We start from the raw sequence: 22,658 nt of genomic DNA on the forward strand, positions 1-22,658 counted from the left end.
GTCACTTCCAACCTGGTTGATTCTATGATTCTATGACTTAATATATTTGATCTTCATAGAAATGCTTTAAATTGTTTTGTTAGGAGTGTCATGCAATTTCTGCCAGATCTAGAGTGATGTTAACATTTTGGAAGGCTTTTTTTTTTTTTTAAATAACTATGTTGATTTGTGCATTTTTCTTTTAAGTGCTGGAGAGAATCCCCAAACATAACTAGCCATCCCTTGCAGAAGTTGTTGTGGTATGCTGCCACTTGCCTGTGATGCTGATTGCAAAGATACATGTTTAGCTGAACTAAGGAGCTTGAATGTGTGCATGTTAAGTAAGAGAGTACACTGCATTTTTCTTCCTCATTCCCATGTTAGGAGTTGCATGAAGCCTCAGGCGTGTTCCTTCCAACATGCCATCTTTTTAACTGTGGGCTTCTGCTCCCCAGATGACTTTTAACCTCTTTAGAATGAAGGCTCTCCTGTTAATCAGTTTCAGCTTCTGTAATACTAACTCTGATCTGATTATGTGAGGTCATCATAAAAATGGGAAAGCTTTTAATTAGAGATTTTAGCATTGATCCCAGTGTGATTAACAGGAAAAAAAATCTCCCTTGTTTCATGTTTACTTCACTTGAAGGAAATATCAGAAAGGCATCTGAGAAAGTTTATAACTGTAGTCTGATGTTTGTGTTTTGTTTTGCTTTAAATGTCTAACTTAACATCTGATAAGGGCAGGAACTAAAAAGTCTCTGAGCTCCACGATGCTCAGGTCTGAAGAACAGCGTGAGGGAGTGCTGGATGAAGCAAACACAGAGTGTCCTTGCTTCACAAACTGTTCAGCATTGAAACATTCCAATTATATTTAACTTTTCCTTTAGGGAGAAGACTGGTACTCAAGTTGACCAGAGGTACTGGGTTTTAAAACCAGCCTTATGCTGCATGTAAACATTCAGGAGAAGAAATTTGTTCAACTTCTCATTAAAGCTACCCTTATACCAATAGGTGACCTTCTTGTGGCCTTCCAGTATCTGAAGGGGGCCTACAAAAAATCTGGGGAGGGACTTTTTAGGCTCTCAGGGAGTGACAGGGCTGGGGAAAATGGAGCAAAGCTGGAGATGGGGAGATTGAGTGGAGGTGAGGAAGAAGTTGTTCAGCATGAGAGTGGTGAGAGGCTGGAATGGGCTACCCAGGGAGGTGGTTGAGGCTCCATGCCTGGAGGTGTTTAAGGCCAGGCTGGATGAGGCTATGGGCAGTCTGTCTAGGGTAGGATGTCTGTGGCCATAGCAGTGGGGCTGGAACTAAATGATCCTTGTGGTCCCTTCCAACCCTGACTGATTCTGTGATTCGATAGTTCCATAAACTATCTGTCAAAGTACAGATTCCTCTGTCAAGTAATGGATCTGGTTATGGATACATGTATGTGAAACTGAACCTGAAAGTTTCTGAATTAAAGCATGGGATTTTCCAGAAGAAAATCACTGCAGGAGCCTAATTTTGCCTGTCAGCTTTTGATTAACTTTTTTGGCCTCTGAAAGTGCTTTAAGGAAATGTAGTAATTCCGTTTGGACCTGTAATTTGCAGATATCTGACAATACTGTGTCGTGTAGTTTTTGTTCCCAGTTGTTTGGTTTTGGTTACGTTTGATAGTCGAATCCCACAGTGACATTTAGTGTCCCAGAAGGTCTTTGTTGTACGTGGCTCTTGCTTCCGCTGGTTAAGGAAGATAAAACAGTTTCAGTTCTCCTTAATGTTGTCTAAATAAATTGTGAAGAATAGGAGGGCTCCAGACTCTTACAAAACAGCCATAATAACGATGTCAGAGGTCATAGAATCAACCAGGTTGGAAGAGACCTCCAAGATCAGCCAGTCCAACCTATCCCCCAGCCCTATCCAGTCAACTAGACCATGGCACTAAGTGCCTCATACAGTTTTTTCTTGAACACCTCCAGGAATGTGTTTCCTTAATGTGTTTGTTAGCAAATCCATGTTTCCTTTCCCTGTGGTTCTGTTGTAAGTACATTTGGAGGATTAAAAGCTATTTGTAGCCTCACTATTTTAAGCAGTTGGATACTGTCCTCCTTTAGCTTCATAGAATCATAGAATCAACCAGGTTGGAAGAGACCTACAAGATCATCCAGTCCAACCTATCACCAAGCCCTATCCAGTCAACTAGACCATGGCACTAAGTGCCTCATCCAGGCTTTTCTTGAAGACCCCCAGGGATGGTGCCTCCACCACCTCCCTGGGCAGCCCATTCCAATGGGAAATCACTCTCTCTGTGAAGAACTTCAGTCACAAATCAAGTTCTCCACATTGTGTTCCTTTCATGGTCGCTTAGCAGTAGCTGTTCTGGTTTAATCCTCTAGCACTTAAGTGCTGGATGTTTGTTACTGTTACTCTTTGCCTGGTAATTTAGTGTGTTCATGTTTGTACAAGAGTGTTTCGTTTCCTCAGTGTAGATTTTTGATGATGACAGTTGAAAACCACCCAGCAAACGTGGATGTTGTTGCTGAAGTAATATCTAGGGACCTGATTCTGCCAAACTACCAATTTTCTTAGAATCATAGAATCAACCAGGTTAGAAGAGACATCCAAGATTATCCAGTCCAACCTAGCACCCAGTCCTAGCCAGTCAACCAGACCATAGCACTAATTGCCTCATCCAGGCTCATCTTGAACACCTCCAGAGACGGTGACTCCACCACCTCCCTGGGCAGCCCATTCCAATGCCAATCACTCTCTCTGGGAAGAACTTCCTCCTCACATCCAGCCTATACTTCCCCAGGCACAACTGGAGACTGTGTCCCCTTGTTCTGTTGCTGGTTGCCTGGGAGAAGAGACCAACCCCAGCTGGCTACAACCTCCCTTCAGGTAGTTGTAGACAACAAAGAGGTCACCCCTGAGCCTCCTCTTCTCCAGTGCCATAACATTGGGATAGGTATCAGTTAACTGGGTTTATGGCTATATAATCCAGCAAAATCATAGCTGGAGCATTGGTATAACTATTCACTGCAGTGTTGGTATGACTGTTTGTTGGGAATAGTAATATTAAATGTAATGATACTATAGAAATGTTTGAATATGGTACACTGAAGCATAAGCCGTGGGCTTGAAAGCAGGACACTGACTTGGGTGAAAGTGTAGGGTCAAAGTTTCTCTTAGAGGAATGTGGAGTGTGTAAAACAAGAGGCCTCCAGTCTTATCTAATTGTTTTACAGCTTGGTGCCTGTCTCTTTACCTACATACTGTGACTGTCTCCTTAGGATTAATTTGATATACTCTGCTGAAGGACCAGATGTATAGATGCTTGGTTAAGAAAAGTTTTTGTGTGTCTTGTCAGGAGAGAAGAAATACATAATCAATATATCCTAGCAATTAGTGTGTAATCCTAACCTAATCCTTAACACAAATATATGTAACCAATTAGAGTCTGACATGTTTTATAACCTTCTTATTTAGCCTTCTGATGAAAAGTACATAAACCCATGCTTGGGGTACAGTAAACTGGAATGGCTTGCATCAAGCATCTCCCTGTCTCTTCTGATGCCTGTGGCACCTATTCACTGCAGCATTCACAGTAGCTTGCCATTGGAAAGGGCTGCCCAGGGAGGTGGTGGAGTCATCATCCCTTGAGGTGTTCAAGAAAAGCTTGGATGAAGCATTTAGTGCCATGGTCTGGTTGATTGGCCAGGGCTGGGTGCTAGGTTGGCCTGTCTGATCTTGGAGGTCTCTTCCAACCTGGTTGATTCTATGTATTAGAGTAATTCTCTAAGCTGGTGTCTGAAATAAAAACAGGCTAAAACCTCCCAGATGCAGTTGAGTTAGGCTTGTTCATGGCTTTCTTGCCCACACAACATGAGATAAAATCATACAGCTGTTTCACAGAAGGAGAGTTATAAAGGTAGCTTTACTGTGACACTAAATCTCTCTTAAGAGCTTTCCCAGAAATACAAATACAGTAATTGCATGATTAAACAATAAGGAAACCTTTTGGGTTGTGCACTTCCTCAGGCTATTAACCTAACCATTAATTAACCCACAGGAAATTCCAGACCTGAAAGTTTCATTATTGGTATATCAAATTGTGAAAATATGTGCTAATGAGGATTTCATTATAGCCATCTGTAACTTGTTTTTAAGTTGTGTTAAAGCAGGAAAAACATAATATACCATCTGTTACCTACTCATGGCAAGCTGACACAAAAATAGTAGAAGGAAAAAAAAACTAATCCCCCATCTTACAACCTCAGGGTTTTTTTCTCATTTATATTTTATTTGTGTTGACCATCATAGAAATGATTAATTTACATCTTCAATGATCTACTTAGTTTGAACACTGAAGTTACAACATAGAAGTTGCAGAGAGGAAGAGGTGTGTGATCCATACAGGTAATGACTGCTCAATTTCAGTTTCAAATTCATAGAATCATTGAATCAAACAGGTTGGAAGAGACCTCCAAGATAATCCAGTCCAACCTATCCAACCAAGATCATCCAGTCCAGACCAGAGTATTGAGTCCAGCATCAGTAAGTTTGCAGATGACACCAAGCTAGGAGCAGCTGTGGATGTGTTGGAGGGAAGAAGAACCCTGCAGAGGGACCTTGACAGGCTGGATGGGTGGGCAGAGGCCAATGGGATGAGGTTGAACAAGGCCAAGTGCAGGGTTCTACACTTTGGACACAACAACCCCAAGGAGCACTACAGGCTGGGGACAGAGTGGCTGGAGAGCAGAGAGGGAGCTGTGGGTACTGGTAGATAGTAGCTGAAGATGAGCCAGCAGTGTGCCCAGGTGGCCAAGAGAGCCAATGGCATCCTGGCCTGGAGTAGGAACAGTGTGGCCAGTAGGACAAGGGAGGTTATTCTGTCCCTGTACTCAGCACTGGTCAGGACACACCTTGAGTGCTGTGTCCAGTTCTGGGCTCCTCACTTCAAGAGAGATGTTGAGATGCTGGAAAGTGTCCAGAGAAGGCAACAAAGCTGGTGAGGGTCCTGGAGCACAGCCCTGTGGGGAGAGGCTGAGGGAGCTGGGGTTGTTTATCCTGGAGAAGAGGAGGCTCAGGGGTGACCTCATTGCTCTCTAAAACTACCTGAAGGGAGGCTGTAGGCAAATATATGTCCTGTTAGAGGGTAGTGACAGATAACATCACAGGCTTTCAGGCTGCTGACACCCCTGCAACATACGTCCAATTCTCTCAAATGCCTGAGGTGCCAGAACTCAGAAGCTGGCAATTTTCTTGCAGTGCATTGTCCTTCTGAATTTAAGTAAAGAAAAAAATTCCAGGTAATGTCTCTTAGTACCTGAGTGAATAGTGTCCATGAATCAAAGTACTTCACTCTCATCAGAAAATGTCAGTTTTGCTGATCCTTTTACTTCAATCCTTGTGTTCCTCTGTAGAACTTAATCTGTACCACTTTTTCCAAGTCCTTTGAGTTGTGGTTCTCCTTGGCCTTAAAATTAGGGAAGTTGTAGTACATTACCACACACACCAAGAAATATTACTGATTCTTAATTGTTGAGTATTTGTATGTGTAGTGCAGGTAGAATCTTAGGTGAGAAGGAGGTGGAGGATCTATGGGAAAAGTTACAAACATTGCTCTTGGCAAGAAAATTGGCACAGAAGAAATGCTGAAACAATGGTGAGGTAGTGAGGCAGATCCTTTGCAGCTCAGCTCATAAAGTGTACTAATCTTTACATGTTACTTTTTGTGCTGGGAGAGAGAGAGAGGAGTGATCTGTAATGTGAAAATAAGGATAAAAGGTCAGAATTGTGATAAGAGAGGTGGAAGAGTCATGCAGCAGTGTAAGGGGAGTCGTGGTGTGGATAGGGAACCCAAAATATGGGCATGGGTTTTTCCTTTCCTCCCTGAAAGTTTTCTCAGTAGGCACTTTCTTTTTGCCCTGTGTTTGCACAGTAACCAGCACAGCTTTGGTGAGGACTCTTAAGTACTGCTGTGCTAGTTTGAAGCTAGCTTGAATATTCTGGTGAGAGGAATTAGATGATAGGCTGTGAAAAGGAAACAGTGGTGATGTCTGCTGCACTCATAGGCTTGCTGAGATGGATAAAAACAAGAACATAAACATAGGTAACACAGTTGCTGCGTGTCTCTGGCTGTCTGCACTTTTCCCCCTAACCTGCTTTCTGTGTAACTAATCCTTCTGCTTCCTAACCTCCCTGGCCAGCCCTCCAAGCTCACTTCGAACATAAGGCAAGGTCTGGGATAAGGTAGAGGGGTGGGAAGAAGGTGTAAGGGTGTTTGGGAGCCCCTCCTGGGGACTCTGGTTTCTGGGAGGGCTGTTGTGTTCCTGTGTTACTTTTTAACTTGCATGTTTCTGTCTATAACTGTATGTATTGTAAATATCTGCTTGTATATTGTGCTGAGCTGTAAATACAAAGCTTCATACCTTAATTTCCAGCTCAGCTGAGTCTAGTCTGGATGATTTTCTTAAGTGTGGTGGCGCAGGTAATACCCAAACCATCACAACCTCCTTAGTGTTCAAGACAGACTATAAATTTGGTGACTTAACTTAGAAACAGAATCTCTTTCTCTGCAGACTGTGATGCAGTCAGAGCAGAATGAAGAACTCCCTGATAAAGTGAGGTATCTGCAGTGTGTCTTAGTGTTGTGAAAAACAGACTCTAAGTGATGTGCTGACTGCATGGGTGAGGGGGAGCCAGCAAGCATAGGCTTTTTTCTAGTCTTTCAAAAGACTCTTCTGGTAGTCTTTAAATCAAACTAAACAAATATGGCATAGAATGAGAGACCTTGCAACACTAAGTTTGCCCAAAAATAAGAAGAGAGGTATGAGATAGGATCCTACTCTGAAAATGAGGGGCGGCCACATTGGAGTTCTACAGGGGTCTGAGATGGAGGTCTTAGTTCAGTGTGTGAAGCAGCTGCATAGTGAGGTAGTTGTTTGGTGACAGTAACAAGTTAGTCATGGTGATGAGAAGAGATGACTTGAAGATTTGTGATAGGATTTTACATAAAGAAATGTATAATAAAATCAGATTGCATTTACTTTAGGTAATTGTATTATGAATCAGTTTGCCATGAGTGTTAGTAAGGGAATGCAGAAATAACAACATGATTATACTACTATATAAATCTATAATCATAGAATCAGTCAGGGTTGGAAGAGACCACAAGGATCATCTAGTTCCAACCCCCCTGCTGTGGGCAGGGACACCCTACCCTAGAGCAGGCTGCACACAGCTTCATCAAGCCTGGCCTTAAACACCTCCAGCCATGGGGCCTCAACCACCTCCCTGAGCAACCCATTCCAGGCTCTCACCACTCTCATGCTCAACAACTTCCTCCTCACGTCCAGGCTGAATCTCCCCACCTCCAGCTCTGCTCCATTCCCCCCAGTCCTGTCACTAACTGAGAGCGTAAAAAGTCCCTCCCCAGCTTTTTTTGTAGGCCCCTTTTAGATACTGGAAGGCCACAAGAAGGTCACTTGGGAGCCTCCTCTTCTCCAGACTGAACAGCCCCAACTCTTTCAGTCTGCCCTCACAGCAGAGCTGCTGCAGCCCTCTGAGCATCCTCATGGCCCTTCTCTGGACATGCTCCAGCATCTCCACATCCCTCTTGTAATAGGGGTTCCAGAACTGGATGCAGTACTTCAGGTGGGGTCTCACCAGGATGAAGTATACTTTCCACTCCAACAGGGCATAGTAGTACTGGAGAATGTTATGAATATTCATATTAATATGTTTGACTGTTTTAAGTCCTACTGAGTTGCAGATATGGTAGAAATGGAGAGGTTTGACAGAGGTGTTCAAAGATACGATATGGCTTCTGTGTAAGGGACACAGTGATATGGCCTTTGTCTACTTGATTGGGGATAGGTTGGACAGGATGATCTTGGAGGTCTCTTCCAACCTGGTGTCTTTTTACTCTCATGTTCTTAGGTTTACCATTTGTACATGTGCTGATTTGTTGTTTTGACTGTTCCAAGTAAGTGAAAAGAGAACACAGAGCAGAATTTTCTTGTGATGCTGCATTACATCCTTAACCCAAATGTGAAAAATAATTAAACCTCCCTTAATGTTGAGTGATTATACAACCTGTAATCAACTTTCCTTGTTGGTATGTGACTTGCATAGGAAAAACAAGTTCTTGGTCTGCTTCCAAGCCATTTGGAAGCCTCTTGTCTATGCTCTCTTCTCTAATTCTTTTTGATACAACAAAACTATTTGCCTGTCCCTGGAGATTTAACTGTTGATTCAACACAGTAGGTACAAAGCTCCTGAAGAAATGGAGTATTTAATAAAGCAGGAATTTAATCTGGAGGAATGCCTATTCTTAGCTGAGTAATCCAGGTTTCCTGCTATTCTTGCTGCTTTCAGACTTTAGTTTCTCAAGGATATTATGTAAAAAAATAATCATTACTATTTCAGGGTTGGATGAAGTATCAGTACAAAAAAACCCAAAACAGCAGTCTTTTGTTTATTACAATAGAGACAATAGGTTCAAAGAGCTCCCAGCTTCACAAATATGTGGGGGATTTTGAAAACCAGATAATAAATCTGACCAACTTTTCCATATGCAGATATCTGATGCACATCCATTGAGTTCTAACAGCTTCTTGGATTCTGGATATTATGGTGGGATTTTTTTTCCCTAAGGCTTTGGGTAACCATAGACAAGTGAATCTGAAGGTGTAAAACATCTAAAAATACTGGTAAGTTGTTGTTTGGTAACTCACTCAGAGAGAGTGATTTGCTGTTGGAATGGGCTGCCCTGGGAGGTGGTGGAGTCACTGTCCCTGGAGGTGTTCAAGCAAAGCCTGGATGAGGCACTTAGTGCCATGGTCTAGTTGACTGGCTAGGGCTGGGTGCTAGGTTGGACTGGATGATCTTGGACATCTCTTCCACCCTGCTTGATTCTGTCATTCTCTAAGTATGTTTTAATGCACTTATGGTAATTTTGTGGAATTTTTGATAGTGAAGATCAAATTTGAGATTTTGTTTACTCTTTAGTTCTCTAACATACCTACTCTGACACAAAGGATGTTAGGAGGAAGTTCTTGCTAGAGAGAGTGATTGGCATTGGAATGGGTTGCCCAGGGAGGTGGTGGAGTTGCCATCCCTGGAGGTGTTCAAGGAGAAACTGGATGAGACACTTACTGCCATGGTCTAGTTGATTGGACAGGGCTGGGTGCTAGGTTGGACTGGATGATCTTGGAGTTCTCTTCCAACCTGGTTGATTCTATGACTTAATTCTTGGCAGTGCTCACATAGCTATGTATGTTAGGGTTGACATCTGAAGAGGTAACTGGGTTCAGAATTGCTCTTAAGCAGCTCCTCTGAGGTCATTTGTCTGTAAATTGTCCTGCTTCAAACACTGCAGAGTTGTTTTTTGTTTTCCTGATAGCATAAATACTGTAAAAAATTATTTGTCAAGCTGTGAAGCTTCAGTAATTTTGTAGGTAGTATTGATGATCAAATTATCTGGTTATAAATGGGTATTTGCTGCCTGAGTATTCCACTGATGGCTAAAATGTGCTCACTTGAACAGGTTAGTCAGATATCTTACAGGCAGGAAAACAGGGTATGTTAAGAAAGAAGAAAAGAAGAAAGAATCCTAGTCATAAAACATCTCATTAAACTTGTCCTGCAGAAATAAGAGGTGTAGAAAACAGGATTCTTTTTATGATGCAAAGCCACAGAAGACATAACAAAGCTCCTTAATGCTTGCTTTTGAATTGGCTGAAGCAGACATGTCCAGATTAATGGCTGTACAAATCTCCAGATGTACTCGTAGGCTGTTTGGTCAGGTGGTGGGATTATAAATAGGTAGGCTTACTGATGTCACCAGTAGCAGAAGGGTACAACAGTGAGCTTGCCATGCACACACACACTCTGTCCCTTCTACCTAGATATGCTATTGAAAGCAGTCTGCTTGATTTTAATGGAGAAGAAAAACCTGGTTTATCTTGGAGGTAAGCAAAGAAGCAGTGTTAATCCATTTTAGCTGTTGTTCTTCCCTCTCCTTGCTTAGGTGATCAGCAGAAGGGCTTCAAAGCAGCATTTTGATTCTCTTATGGGGAGTGTCATAATAACCTTATGAATTTTATTTGATGTACACAGATAAAACTGACCCACAGAACTCTTGTGGTTGGTGTAAATGGCAGTTCTAGAAGTGTTTGTTGATGTGAAGGGACACATGTTGCAAGCCTAAGGATGCAAGTAGTGGTATTTACACATTTCCTTGCTTGTTTGGTTGAACTTGTTCTAACACTTGCTGCAAGGGAGAAATATTTACCAATCATTATATCTATAGTAGCATTGATGTCATTGCTCTTTTAAGGAAGGCAAAATTTGGGTGTGGAATAAATTACACATAAATTGTAATGTCTGTCTTCTTTTTAGAGCATGAATTTCTTGTCTGAAGTAATAAAACACCCAACATTATTTATTCTGTTTCTGGGTTAGGAAAAAAGACTTGTAGATTTATCTGTGTGTTGCATTTCTGGCTGTATAAAGCTGCTCTGTGTTTTAAGTTGTTAACTGGACCCTAGAAGCTCAAATTTGAGAGAGTGATTTGCCATTGGAATGGGCTGCCCAGGGAGCAGTGGTGGAGTTGCTGTCCTCAGAGGTGTTCAACAAACCCTGGCTGAGGCACTTAGTGCCATGGTCTAGTTGACTGGACAAGACTGGGTGCTAGGTTGGCCTGGATGATCTTGGAGGTCTCTTCCAACCTGGTTGATTCTATGATTCTGTGAAAAGAGGTTATGGAGATTGTTTTAAACAAGGAATTATGTTATTTCATGTGGGCTGTAAGGCTTTTCTGGCTTTGTCCTTCATCTGATTTTGACCTAAAATGTTGTTTGGAATTAAATCACTTGCTGTGTATAGTAACATGTTGAAGTTAATGCCTGTAGTGTTTAATATAGTATGGTCCTTGCTGTTTATACTGTGTATTCCTTGAATATTCTATCTTACTTTGTCATAGAAAGCATTGTAGAAAATCAAATACATATAAATAAAGAAACCAAAGCTGGTGAGAGGCCTGGAGCACAGCCCTGTGAGGAGAGGCTGAGGGAGCTGAGGGTGTGCAGCCTGCAGAAGAGGAGGCTCAGGGCAGACCTCATTGCTGTCTACAACTGCCTGAGGGGAGGCTGTAGCCAGGTGGGGCTGGGCTCTGCTGCCAGGCAACCAGCAACAGAACAAGGGGACACAGTCTCAAGTTGTGCAGGGGTAGGTCTAGGCTGGATGTTAGGAGGAAGTTCTTCCCAGAGAGGGTGGTTGGCATTGGAATGGGCTGCCCAGGGAGGTGGTGGAGTCACCATCCCTGGAGGTGTTCAAGCAAAGCCTCGATGAGACCCTTAGTACCATGGTCTGGTTAATTGGACAGGGCTGGTTGATAGTTTGGAGTGGACAATCTTGGAGGTCTCTTCCAACCTGGTTGATTCTATGATTCTACATACTTGCAGTAAAAATGAATGAATTTAAGGAATCCCATTTTTTTGAACTTCATGTAAAACTGTTCTTTGGCACTGAACTGTATGTTAATATGTTAAAATCACAGTGAAAATACTGGGTGTAAACTTGTGATAGTGAAAGTTGAAAAGGATGAGGGGGTCAAGGCAGAAGTGAAGTACAGTAGTTAAAGCAAATTATGAACCAGCATAGTTGTGTAAGGAAGTGTCTCTACATTGCCTAGAGCAGACTGCTCCTGCTCACGACAACTATTTCAAAGCTTATTAAGGAATATGCTTCTCCTTTTCTTAAAGATTTTATTTCCTCTGCTTTATATTTGATGATGAAGTTCTGGACCCCTTTTCAGAGGCTTTGGGGTGGGTCTAAGGGGTCATCCAAACTGGCTTTGTAGTTACCAACATCATTCAGGGAACTGAATCTTTTCTTTTCAAGAAATATCTTCTTCCTTGTCTGTGAAAGGAACCTGGTAAGAAATGCATCTGGGAGGTTTTGGGTGTGCAGAAGGAAGTGGAGAAGAGGGCTAAGGACAGCTCTTGTATGGAAGGGAGTTTGGAGAGGAAATAGCATTCGTTTGGGCCCCTCAATTGCTGACCAATGAGGGAATTTAAAGTAAAGTAGGGCAAAGGGAAGGGAGCTTCTGCTGTCGGCAGAGCACAGGTGGCTATGAAAACTACTGGTCAGGCTTATGCCATGAAGAGAGCTGGAAGAGAACTTGTGATTGTGCTTGGCACCATCCATCTGCTCTCGCAGCACATAAGTCAGGCTTGGGGTCTAACAACAGCACTGACATTTGATGTTGTAGCAAGTGTGAGCCTGTTCTTAAAGGTAAGGGATTTCTGAGGAGGATGCAGGGACGGAAGTGAGCTGTGAAAGATGAGCAGGAAAATCTGGTGCCATATAGGCACTTGGAGCATTTCTTCTTAGTTTTGCAAGGAGTGTTAGCTGAAGGTGCTGGCCACATCTGTTTGGGGAACCAAAACTACCTGCTCTTTATTACATCCTAAGTTTCAGCAGATGAACTGCCAAGACATTTCTCTTGCAATCTTGTGAGGAAAAAGCTTGTTTTAGTGGAATTTCTTAGCCTGTCTTCTTATTGCTGTGTTCGGGTTGTTCTTCCTGTGACTAAATCTTATTACTGTCTACAACTACCTGAAGGGAGGCAGTAGCCAGGTAGGGGGTGGCCTCTTCTGCCAGGCAACTAGCAAGAGAACAAGGGGACACAGTCTCAAGTTGTGCCGGGGGAGGTCTAGGCTGGATGTTAGGAGGAAGTTGTTGGCAGAGAGAGTGATTGGCATTGGAATGGGCTGCCCAGGGAGGTGGTGGAGTCACCATCCCTGGAGGTGTTGAAGCAAAGCCTGGATGAGGCACTTAGTGCCATGGTCTAGATGACTGGCTAGGACTGGGTGCTAGGTTGGACTGGCTGATCTTGAATGTCTCTTCCAACCTGGTTGATTCTATGATTCTGAAGATGGGAAATGAGACTGTTACAGTTGGGTTCAGCTTTCTAAAAGGAAGAGGAAGTAGTTTGTCTTCTGTTGTTACTGCAGAGCTTCCTAGCTGCTGTCCTGAATTATTTCATCTGTTGCCCACCCACACCTTCACCCAGGTAGCTGTATTTAAGACTTGTGTATGCAAGTTAAGGGTCCTTAGGAGCCTTTTTCATGGATGCTGAGTAGCTCTGCATTTCTTTCCTTTTCCATCCAGTGCTTGCTCCAGTGTTTCTTCTAAAAACACAATTTTCAGCGGGAGAGAAAAGCAGCAGCAGAAAAGCTTAGAGAAATGGCCAATTCTTGCCTCTATTGATGTTCAGAACAGCAGCAGAAAGAATCGTGAGCAGATCTAGGTGTTTCATCCTCAGGCTTTGAAAACACAGTGCTGTTACACATACTTTCATGACTATCAGATAACAGCCACAAGGGCAGATTCAGGTTTTGCTCTATTTGAGAGCCCTTAATTGAATTTTCTTACTGGCTATGGGAGAAAAAAAACATGTGTTTGAGCATCCTTTCATTGCAGTTCTTGACAAAAAAAGAGGTGGAGGTCTGTTCCTTGTGGAGGCAATATGTTTGCTCGAGTTTTAGGCATTTGCTAGATTTATTAGTGTATCAAAGGTTAAGCTCCCCCTTGCAGTTGAAGCTGCTCTTTGTTTTCTTTTCCTGTTTATTCAGCCAGTTATATATTACTCAATTACTGTTACAGATTGACTGCTTTCTCTTCTCTGCTCTGTTTTCTGTCAGGCTCTTTTCATAATTCTAAATATAATAAAAGCTAAGTGAGTTGGATGAAGTTTTAATAGTTTTGAATGTCATTAAATGCTTTTTGCACTTTATTTTGGTAGTAAACCTGGCTTATCTTTTTCATTTGCTACTTTGTGCAAGCGTTGCAAGTAGATATCATTATCTGCTTGCTACAGAGGTATATTGTATTTGGACATGCTAAGTTTGTGTTAGTTCTATTCAAAAGTCAGTTTTTGAGCTCTTTAGAAGTAGCATTGTTCTTTTTTTTATTATTAATAATAAAATATTAGATTAATAATTATTAAATTAATAATTATTAATTTCCCACTATTAATATTTTTGTTTGTTTCATTTATTAGAGAAATAAATATTTCTTTTGGCACAACAGATTGAACTGTAAAAGAAATTTTCTCTCAGAACATATTTCTGCAGCAGTAACAAGAAACTGTGCTAATTTGCAGCATAAAGTATTTTTTATCCTCTGTTGCCTGCTAAGATTCCAAGGTCTTGGCTGTCTTCCTAAGAGCAAGGAGAGGAGCTAACTATGTTTTGTTTAGATGGTGCAAGAGAAAAGTTAGTGACTGACTGCTCAGAAGTTAGGTAGCCTTTCATATGTTTGAGCTTGAGGTTATCATGATAATAGTTGTGATTTGGCTTTGCACAGCAACAAATAAATGATTATCCTAGAAGAGTTTTAAATCTATACTTAATTATGTTCCATAAGCTTGTACTGCAGCTGCTCACCTATTAAAGCTGAGAGCACAATTAAAATGACTCCCCTGCCACAGAGATTTGTGTTTGCATTGCTTCTGAATCTCCCTCTTTTTCCTTGCAATAGGAGAAAACATTGCATGAATTATGGCTTGAATACAGTGCCTTCTGTTTCCAAGAGTGCCACTACCATGGGGACAGACAAATCAGACAGACCAGGGTCTGTTTCAAATGGTCTGGAGGGGACTAAAGGATTCATTTGCTGCTTTCTCCCTTTTAGTATGAAGCAGATGTCTGAAGATTCCGTTAAGCTTTCACCTTACTGTCATGGTTACGGTCCCAGTTCTGTGATTTATTTCTCCCTAGGATGAGACTTTAAAAAAAACCTCTTTAGATCTACAAGACTGTTGGGGAGATTCCACCCTTCCTATTGACAAGCCAAAATGTCTTTAACAAGAGCTTTGAAAACATGTTTTGATTACTGGGGTGCCTTATTTTCTTGGTCTAATTTATTTATGGAAAGAGAGTGGAAATGTAGTTGTTACTCATTTTTTGTTCTTGTTATAGCTGCTGTCTGAATATGAGCATATGCAGACAATTTGGTGTTTGGAACCTCACTGAGTAAACCTATAGAGATAATCTTCAAGGGTAATAATCTTATCACCTGTAGCATTACTACTGGAATCATAGAATCAACCAGGTTGGAAGAGACCTCCAAGATCAGCCAGTCCAACCTAGCACCCAGCCCTAGCCAGTCATCTAGACCATGGCACTAAGTGCCTCATCCAGGCTTCTCTTGAACACCTCCAGGGATGGTGACTCCACCACCTCCCTGGGCAGCCCATTCCAATGCCAATCACTCTCTCTGGCAACAACTTCCTCCTAACATCCAGCCTATACTTCTCCCCGCACAACTTGAGACTCTGTCCCCTTGTTCCATTGCTGGTTGCCTGGCAGAAGAGACCAACCCCCACCTGGCATGTCAGTTAGTATCAGCTGCACAGGCCAAACAGCCTGTCCCTGCAGGGGAGGTGGTCAAGCCCTCTGATCCAGCAGTCCATTGTTCTTCTTTTTCTGGGCTCAGCAGAACTGGACATAGTACTCCAGGCGAGTTCTCAAGAGCATAGCAGAGGCAGAGAATCGCCTCTCGTCCGCCTGGTCACGCTTCTTTTGATGCAGCCCAGGATACAGTTGGCTTTGTGTGATGGTTCAGGTGTTACCCCCCCACACTTAAGAAAACCCCACAGACTAGACTCAGCTGAGCTGGAAATTAAAGAATGAAGCTTTATATTAACAGCTTAGCACAATATACAAGCAGATAGTTACAATACATACAGCTATAGACAGAAATATACAAGTTAAAACAGCTCTCCCAGAAACCAGAGTCCCCAGGAGGGGCTCCCAACCACCCTTCCACCTCCTTTCCACCCCTCTGCCTTATCCCAGGCTTTGCCTTATGTTCAAGGTGAGTTTGGAGAATCAGTCAGGGAGGTTAGGAAGCAGAGGGATTAGTCACACAGACAGCAGGTTAGGGAGAGAAGGGAGGCAGCCAAAAGCCAGAAAGCAACTCTGTTATCTGTGTTTGTATTCTTGTTCTTATCCATCTCAGCAAGCCTATGAGTGCAGCAGACATCACCATTATTTCCTTTTCACAGTCTATCATCTAATTCCTCTCACTAAAGTATCCCAGCTAGGCTCACACCAGCACACCTTGTGGGCTGCTAGCACATATTGCCAGCTCTTGTTGAGTTCTTCATCAGCTAACATCCCCAAGTCTATCTCCTGAGACTCTTAAGGCATATCTTGCCCAACCTGTGTTTGTGTTTGGGGTTGCCCTGACCCAAGTCTAAGACCTTGCATTTGGGCCTGTTGAGGTTGTCTTGCACCCACCTCTCTAGTCTCTCTGTGTCCCTCTGGATGGCATCCCTTCTCTCATGTCCAGTAGGCCACATAGCTTAGTGTCACCTGCAAGCTTACTGAGGGTGCTAAAACTGGGATAATGTAACTTGAAAGATTGCAGAGGTAAACTTAAGGACTTAGCATTCCAATCTCTGATCAGAGATTCTAAGATAAATCCTCTACTCATAGGCTGTTCTTCTGTGCTGGGGTGAGGCTGGGGAGAGGCAGGGAAGGGGGAGAGGGAAGAGGAGGGGAAAGGGAAGAGTAATGGTCCTGTTCCTTGAGTATTTTCATTACATTCTGTCACAAGGTATCTTTCAGAGTGTCTTTTATACCATCACTGCAGCTACCATAACAAGAAAAGCTGTGCATCCCAGTTCTCAAGCTGAAAGAACAAATCTCCATGTGGAATAGATATGTCAAAGCAATTGTTAGTATTCACATTAAGAACAACAAAAATGAAAGTTATGTATTTAATGTAGGGCTGAACTCTTGTTCTACCCTTCCTTGGTTAAGGAGATAGGCAAGGTTTCAACTGGCTGCTACTACAGCATAGCAATGGAGCAGCATTATTATGATAGCTGAGAAAGCATTACAATTATTGCTTGCTGTGAGAGGTCAGAGGTGAGAAAAACTCTGGGAGAAGCGCTGTTGAAGTGGTCTTTTTCCTTTCCTGATGTGACCTTCCCAGAGCTAAATCCTCTAGTATTAAAGCTGGGGGTTGCATTTTCTTTTGGTGTATACAATTTTGTTACCTTTGATAGGAAAGTGGTGTTCTTCATGGTGCCATAAGTCACATTTACAAATCTATCTGTTCTGGAGCAGAAGATTTTTATTGTGCTGTGTTTAATGAACATTTTCAATACCTGAAGAGATGCCAAGTGAAAGTGAGGTCCTTTGTGACCTTTCCTGTCTGAGATTTTTGCTACAGAAGTCTTGAGAGACAGTTCTGATGTAGGAGGTTAGATAAAAGATTTAGTGAGAGAGCTATCAAGCTGTCTAATGTCTCATGGAATTGTGTTCAAAACAGGAAGGTCTAGGCTGGATGTCAGGAGAAGGTTCTTCACAGAAAGAGTGATTTGCCCTTGGAATGGGCTGCCCAGGGTGGTGGTGAAGTCACCATTCCTGGAGGTGTTTAGGAAAAGCCTGGATGAGGCACTTAGTGCCATGGCCGTGGTGAGACGTTAAGAAAACATAGAGACAGGATCTGGAAACAGAAAATGAAAGTATTGGATCCCTGTTGCTTAATAAAAGGCTGCCAAAATCTTCAGCATAAACTCTGAGAAACTGTACTCAGGAATTTTTTCTGCCTTTGTATGGGGCAGAACATAAGCATGGCTAACCAGAAGGAAAAGGCAAATGTGCTAGAGATGGGCAGAGTAGATAGCTCTGTATGTGAGGATTTAGCCAACCTGATCCAACTGCCTGACTCCACATATGTGTGTGTCTGTGTCTTGATAAGTACATGGAATTGTTATCTGTCTATCTGTTGCACACAGACTTTGACAAGAGTATTTTATCAGTTCTATCTCTATGCAGTTCAGCTTAAATACTGTATCAATAAAGCTGCCTGCTTTTGATGTGGATCATGCATTCATTTCTCTGTGTGATTAAGCAGAGTTCCAGCAATCAAGTGGCCAAATGTCTGCTTAATAGAAAGAAAATAAGGGTTGGACTTGATGATCTGTGAGGTCTCTTCCAACCCTGATTATACTGTGATACTGTGAAAATCAAGTCCACGAGCATTTGCAAACAAATCTCTCTGTAGCATCCAGTCTTCAAAGATCAGATTCTAAGTTCAGTTGCAAGAATTACCTATTAATGGTAATTTGAAGTCACTTAAAGAAAGGGAAAAGCAATAATGCTCCATTCTGGGTTTGGATTTTTGGGGATTTAGCCAACTTGATCCAACTGCCTGACTCCATATATGTGTGTGTCTGTGTCTTGATAAGTACATGGAATTGTTATCTGTCTGTTGCACACAGACTTTGACAAGAGTATTTTATCAGTTCTATCTCTATGCAGTTCAACTTAAATACTGTATCAATAAAGCTGCCTGCTTTTGATGTGGGTCATGCATTTATTTCTCAGTGTGATTAAGCAGAGTTCCAGCAATCAAGTGGCCAAATGTCTGCTTAATAGAAAGAAAATCAAGTCCACAAGCATTTGCAAACAAATCTCTCTGTAGCATCCAGTCTTCAAAGATCAGATTCTAAGTTCAGTTGCAAGAATTACCTTTTAATGGTAATTTGAAGTCACTTAAAGAAAGGGAAAAGCAATAATGCTCCACTCTGGGTTTGGATTTTTGGGGATTTAGCCAACCTGATCCAACTGCCTGACTCCACATATGTGTGTGTCTGTGTCTTGATAAATACATGGAATTTCTATCTGTCTAGCTGTTGCACACAGACTTTGACAAGAGTATTTTATCAGTTCTATCTCTATACAGTTTAAGTTAAATACTGTATCAATAAAGCTGCCTTTTTTTGATGTGGACCATGCATTCATTTTTCAGTGTGATTAAGCAGAGTTCCAGCAATCAAATGGCCAAATGTTAGCTGAAGAGAAAATCAAGTCCACGAGCATTTGCAAACAAATCTTTCTGTAGCATCCAGTCATCAAAGATCAGATTCTAAGTTCATTGCAATAATTACTTTCTAATGGTAATTTGAAGTCATTTAGTGGAAAGAAAGGGAAAAGCAATAGTGCTTCATTTTGGGTTTGGATTTTTGGGGTGCTAAGGTAACTTCTGAACTCTCAGATGAAAAAAGAAATGGCTTTATTGATGCTCTTCACTGACTAATTCTTTTTGGTGGTTACATGAAAGCTAAAAGTCATGCCACAAAACCATCCAAACAGGGTGGGGAGATGTAAAAAGAAATCAGAATCATACATTTTGCAGCATTCAGATAACCCAGAACGACCCAAGCAAGCTGCTGTAGAGACCCAAGGGTCATTTGCAGCTGTTAGTTCATTTTTGGAGATTGCATACACCAAAGCTATTTTAAAACATTAACAGGCAGGAGGTATAAATTTTGATGGCAAATCCTCATTTGGCATATTTGGAGGGCTGAGAGTATTCCTGATTAGCTCAGAGAGGCTGTGAATGGTTAATTATTCAGCACAGAGTTCTGAAGTTCAGAACTCTAAGCGCTTTCAGCAACAGAGCAGTCATGTGAAGTCTCATTACGCAGTCGTCTTTGGCAGTGCTGCTTTGGACCTTGTTTGCTCTTCATTGTGAGTGACTTTAAACTTTGTTTTCCCCCCAAAATAAGATGTGTATTTTTAATTGTGTGCTAGACATTGATACTCTGTAGGACAATTATAAAAGCTAATTTCTTTGCTTACAATTAAGGTAAGTAAAGTCTGGTAAGTTGGTTTAAGGTAAATAAAAGTCAGTAAATAAATGAAGCTCCAGAATCTAAATTGCAGGCATGATTTTGGAATCTCTGTGTATGAGGTTTGAAATGTATTTTATCTGTCTGTGAATGTGGCTTCATTCAAGCTTGTTAATTTCTTATAAGTATTCTTTTAAAGATATCTTGATGTTGGACTGGATAATCTTGGAGGTCTCTTCCAACCTGGTTGATTCTATGATTCTATGTAATGCAACTCCACGGTGTGAATTGTGAGAAGTGACTCATGGGAAGCTATTTGAGTAAAAGAGATGCTAGACTATATGTTATATGGCATGTCTACAACTACCTGAAGGGAGGCTACAGCCAGGTGGGGATTGATCTCCTCTGCCAGGCAACCAGCAATAGAACAAGGGGACACAGTCTCAAGTTGTGCCAGGGAAGGTCTAGGCTGGATGTTGTGAGGAAATTCTTGCCAGAGAGAGTGATTGGCATTGGAATGGGCTGCCCAGGGAGGTGGTGGAGCCACCATCCCTGGATGTGTTAAGAGAAAGACTGAATGAGGCACTTAATGCCATGGTCTAGTTGATTGGCTAGGGCTGGGTGCTAGGTTGGACTGGATGAGCTTGGAGGTCTTTCCAACCTGGTTGGTTCTATGATAAGAGTCCTGCCTTTAGAATTTACAGCAACACGAATATCTGAAGAGATGTAGAGAGTTTTCCTTTTATACTATTTTGGACTTTGGGTTTTTTAGTTAAATAGGTGAAACTTACTGATCACTCTTTGCATTCAGGAGTACACTGGATTGTTACTGAGATGGTAAAAAATAGTGAGACAATTAAAAGAGGAAATCAGCCTAGGTGAGGGAAAAATATAGAAGAATGTTGTGCCTGAAATGTCAAGAAATATTACTACACAATAGTGTTGAGTATACTGCTGTTGTATTACTTTGTAGAAATAAATAGACCAGAGCTGGTAAGATTTGTTTGCAAAATCAGAAGAAAAAGAAATGGAGAGGAAAAGTGTGCTTTGTTCCATTACCTATCTGTCCTAGATAATAAAAACACCATTAGTGGCATTTGGCTTCGTTCTGCAGAGTACAGTGTTTCTGTTTGTACTAATCCAGTAAATCTGTTGGGAGAAAGCACAAATAAGGTCCTTTGTGTAACCCAATGGAGGAAAAAAAGTATTTTTTATATATATATATATATATATATATATTCATGTTTGGGTTCAATGGCTTCTTAAAACATGATAGATACCCCAGTCTTTTGTCTTCCCCACTAATTGTACGTTGAAAATATTGGCTCATCCCTTCCTTGCACGTATCACACAGGGAGAGTGAAAGGAATGAACTGTGGTTCTGCTCAGAGGGGTGATGGAGTCACTGTCCCTGGAGGTGTTCAAGAAAAGCCTGAATGAGGCACTTAGTGCCATGGTCTAGCTGACTGGATAGGGCTGGGTGCTAGGTTGGACTGGCTGATCTTGGAGGTCTCTTCCAACCTGGTTGATTCTCTGATGAACTTGGAGGTCTCTTCCAACCTGGTTGATTCTATGATTCTTCTGAGCTGTAAATAATCTGCTGTACATCAAAGCTCCACACCCTTGTAGTCCTTTAACAAAACCTTGACTTTAGCTTCAGGAGCAGCTGGATTTCTTCAAGTAGCAATGTTCTCTTTGTATTTTCCAGTCACAATATTAGGCTTATTGTTGTGCTCTGAGTAGCTTTCCCTGCAGAGACAGTGGATGACAAACTGTAATTCACTCATCTTTTTGTTGCTGTTGTTGTTGCTTTGGGGGTTTTGTACTGTGGTGGTGTGGGTTTGGGGTATTTTTTGGAAGGGGGTTGTTGGGTTTTTTTTACTTAACAGAGCCTAGCAGAATAAGAACATCAAGACATTGTGGGGTGAATAAACATGGAGGAGAGGAAAGTAATGGTTGGACTTGATAATCTTGAAGGTCTTTTCCAATCTAAGAAATTGATTCTGTGATTGATTCTGTGATTCTATGATTCATTCCTGTTCTGAAACTTTTTAGTCTGCCAGTATGGATTCACATATATAAATACAAACTTGACCTTTCACTTTCATTCATGTATTTCAGAAGAAAATCTAAAGCACCTCCCCCTCCATCTGAAATAAAATTTGTTGCTGTTTCTGCATTTGATGACACTGAACCGGACACCATTGTCATGGAACAGAAAGAGAATGTGATCGATAAAGATATTGAACTGTCAGTGGTCCTGCCAGGAGATGTAATCAAATATACTACAGTTAATGGGAGGTAAGTTACACAGCGTGGCAGTTTTGCTTAAGTTGCTTTTCTTGGTCTAGATTACTTCAACCTTCATCCAGTTTTTAATCACTTGGTAAAATGTGTGAGGAGTGTGACCAAAGAAGGGCAGGAAAGCTGAAGGGTTTAGAGAACAAGTCTTATGAGTTGCTACTGAAGGATCTGGAGTTTAGGCTGGAAAAAGAGTCTTTTTTGCTCTTTGGAACTCCCTTAAAGCAAGCTGTAAGAAAGTGGGAGCCAGTCTCCTCTTCCCAGGGAACAAGAGATAGGATGAGTGGAAATGGCCTTAAGTTGTCCCAGATGAGGTTCAGATTTGATATGAAGAAGAACTTCACTGAAATGGTTGTCAGGCACTGTAATAGGCTACCCAGGGAATTGGTGGAATCACCATCCCTGGGGTTAGTTTTGAAAGACATGTGGATGTGGTGCTTGTGGTGGTTCCAGTGGTGACCTCATACCTGAAGGGAGGTTGTAGCCAGGTGGGTTTGCTCTCTTCTGCCAGGCAACCAGCAACAGAACAAGGGGACACAGTCTCAAGTTGTGCCAGGGGAGGTCTAGGCTGGATGTGAGGAGGAAGTTGTTGCCAGAGAGAGTCATTGGTATTGGAATGGGCTGCCCAGGGAGGTAGTGGAGTCATCATTCATGGAGGTGTTCAGAAAAAGCCTGGATGGGGCACTTAGTGCCAGGGTCTAGTTGATTGGCCAGGGCTGAGTGCTAGCTTGGCCTG

The 22,658-nt window shown here is 42.0% G+C and overlaps 1 protein-coding gene across 2 annotated transcripts in view; it reads left to right on the forward strand.

The window, feature by feature from the left end:
* The window catches only part of COBLL1 (cordon-bleu WH2 repeat protein like 1), a 105,951-nt gene that overhangs the window by 35,924 nt on the left and 47,369 nt on the right, over nt 1-22,658 (forward strand). For both annotated transcript variants that reach the window (XM_064164034.1, XM_064164044.1), the window contains exon 2: nt 21,743-21,922. In XM_064164034.1, the coding sequence (XP_064020104.1) occupies nt 21,743-21,922 (180 nt within the window). The remainder of the gene's footprint in view (nt 1-21,742; nt 21,923-22,658) is intronic.

This window comes from Pogoniulus pusillus, chromosome 2, assembly GCF_015220805.1.
Source record: "Pogoniulus pusillus isolate bPogPus1 chromosome 2, bPogPus1.pri, whole genome shotgun sequence".
In the NCBI taxonomy this organism is placed as follows: Eukaryota; Metazoa; Chordata; class Aves; order Piciformes; family Lybiidae; genus Pogoniulus; species Pogoniulus pusillus.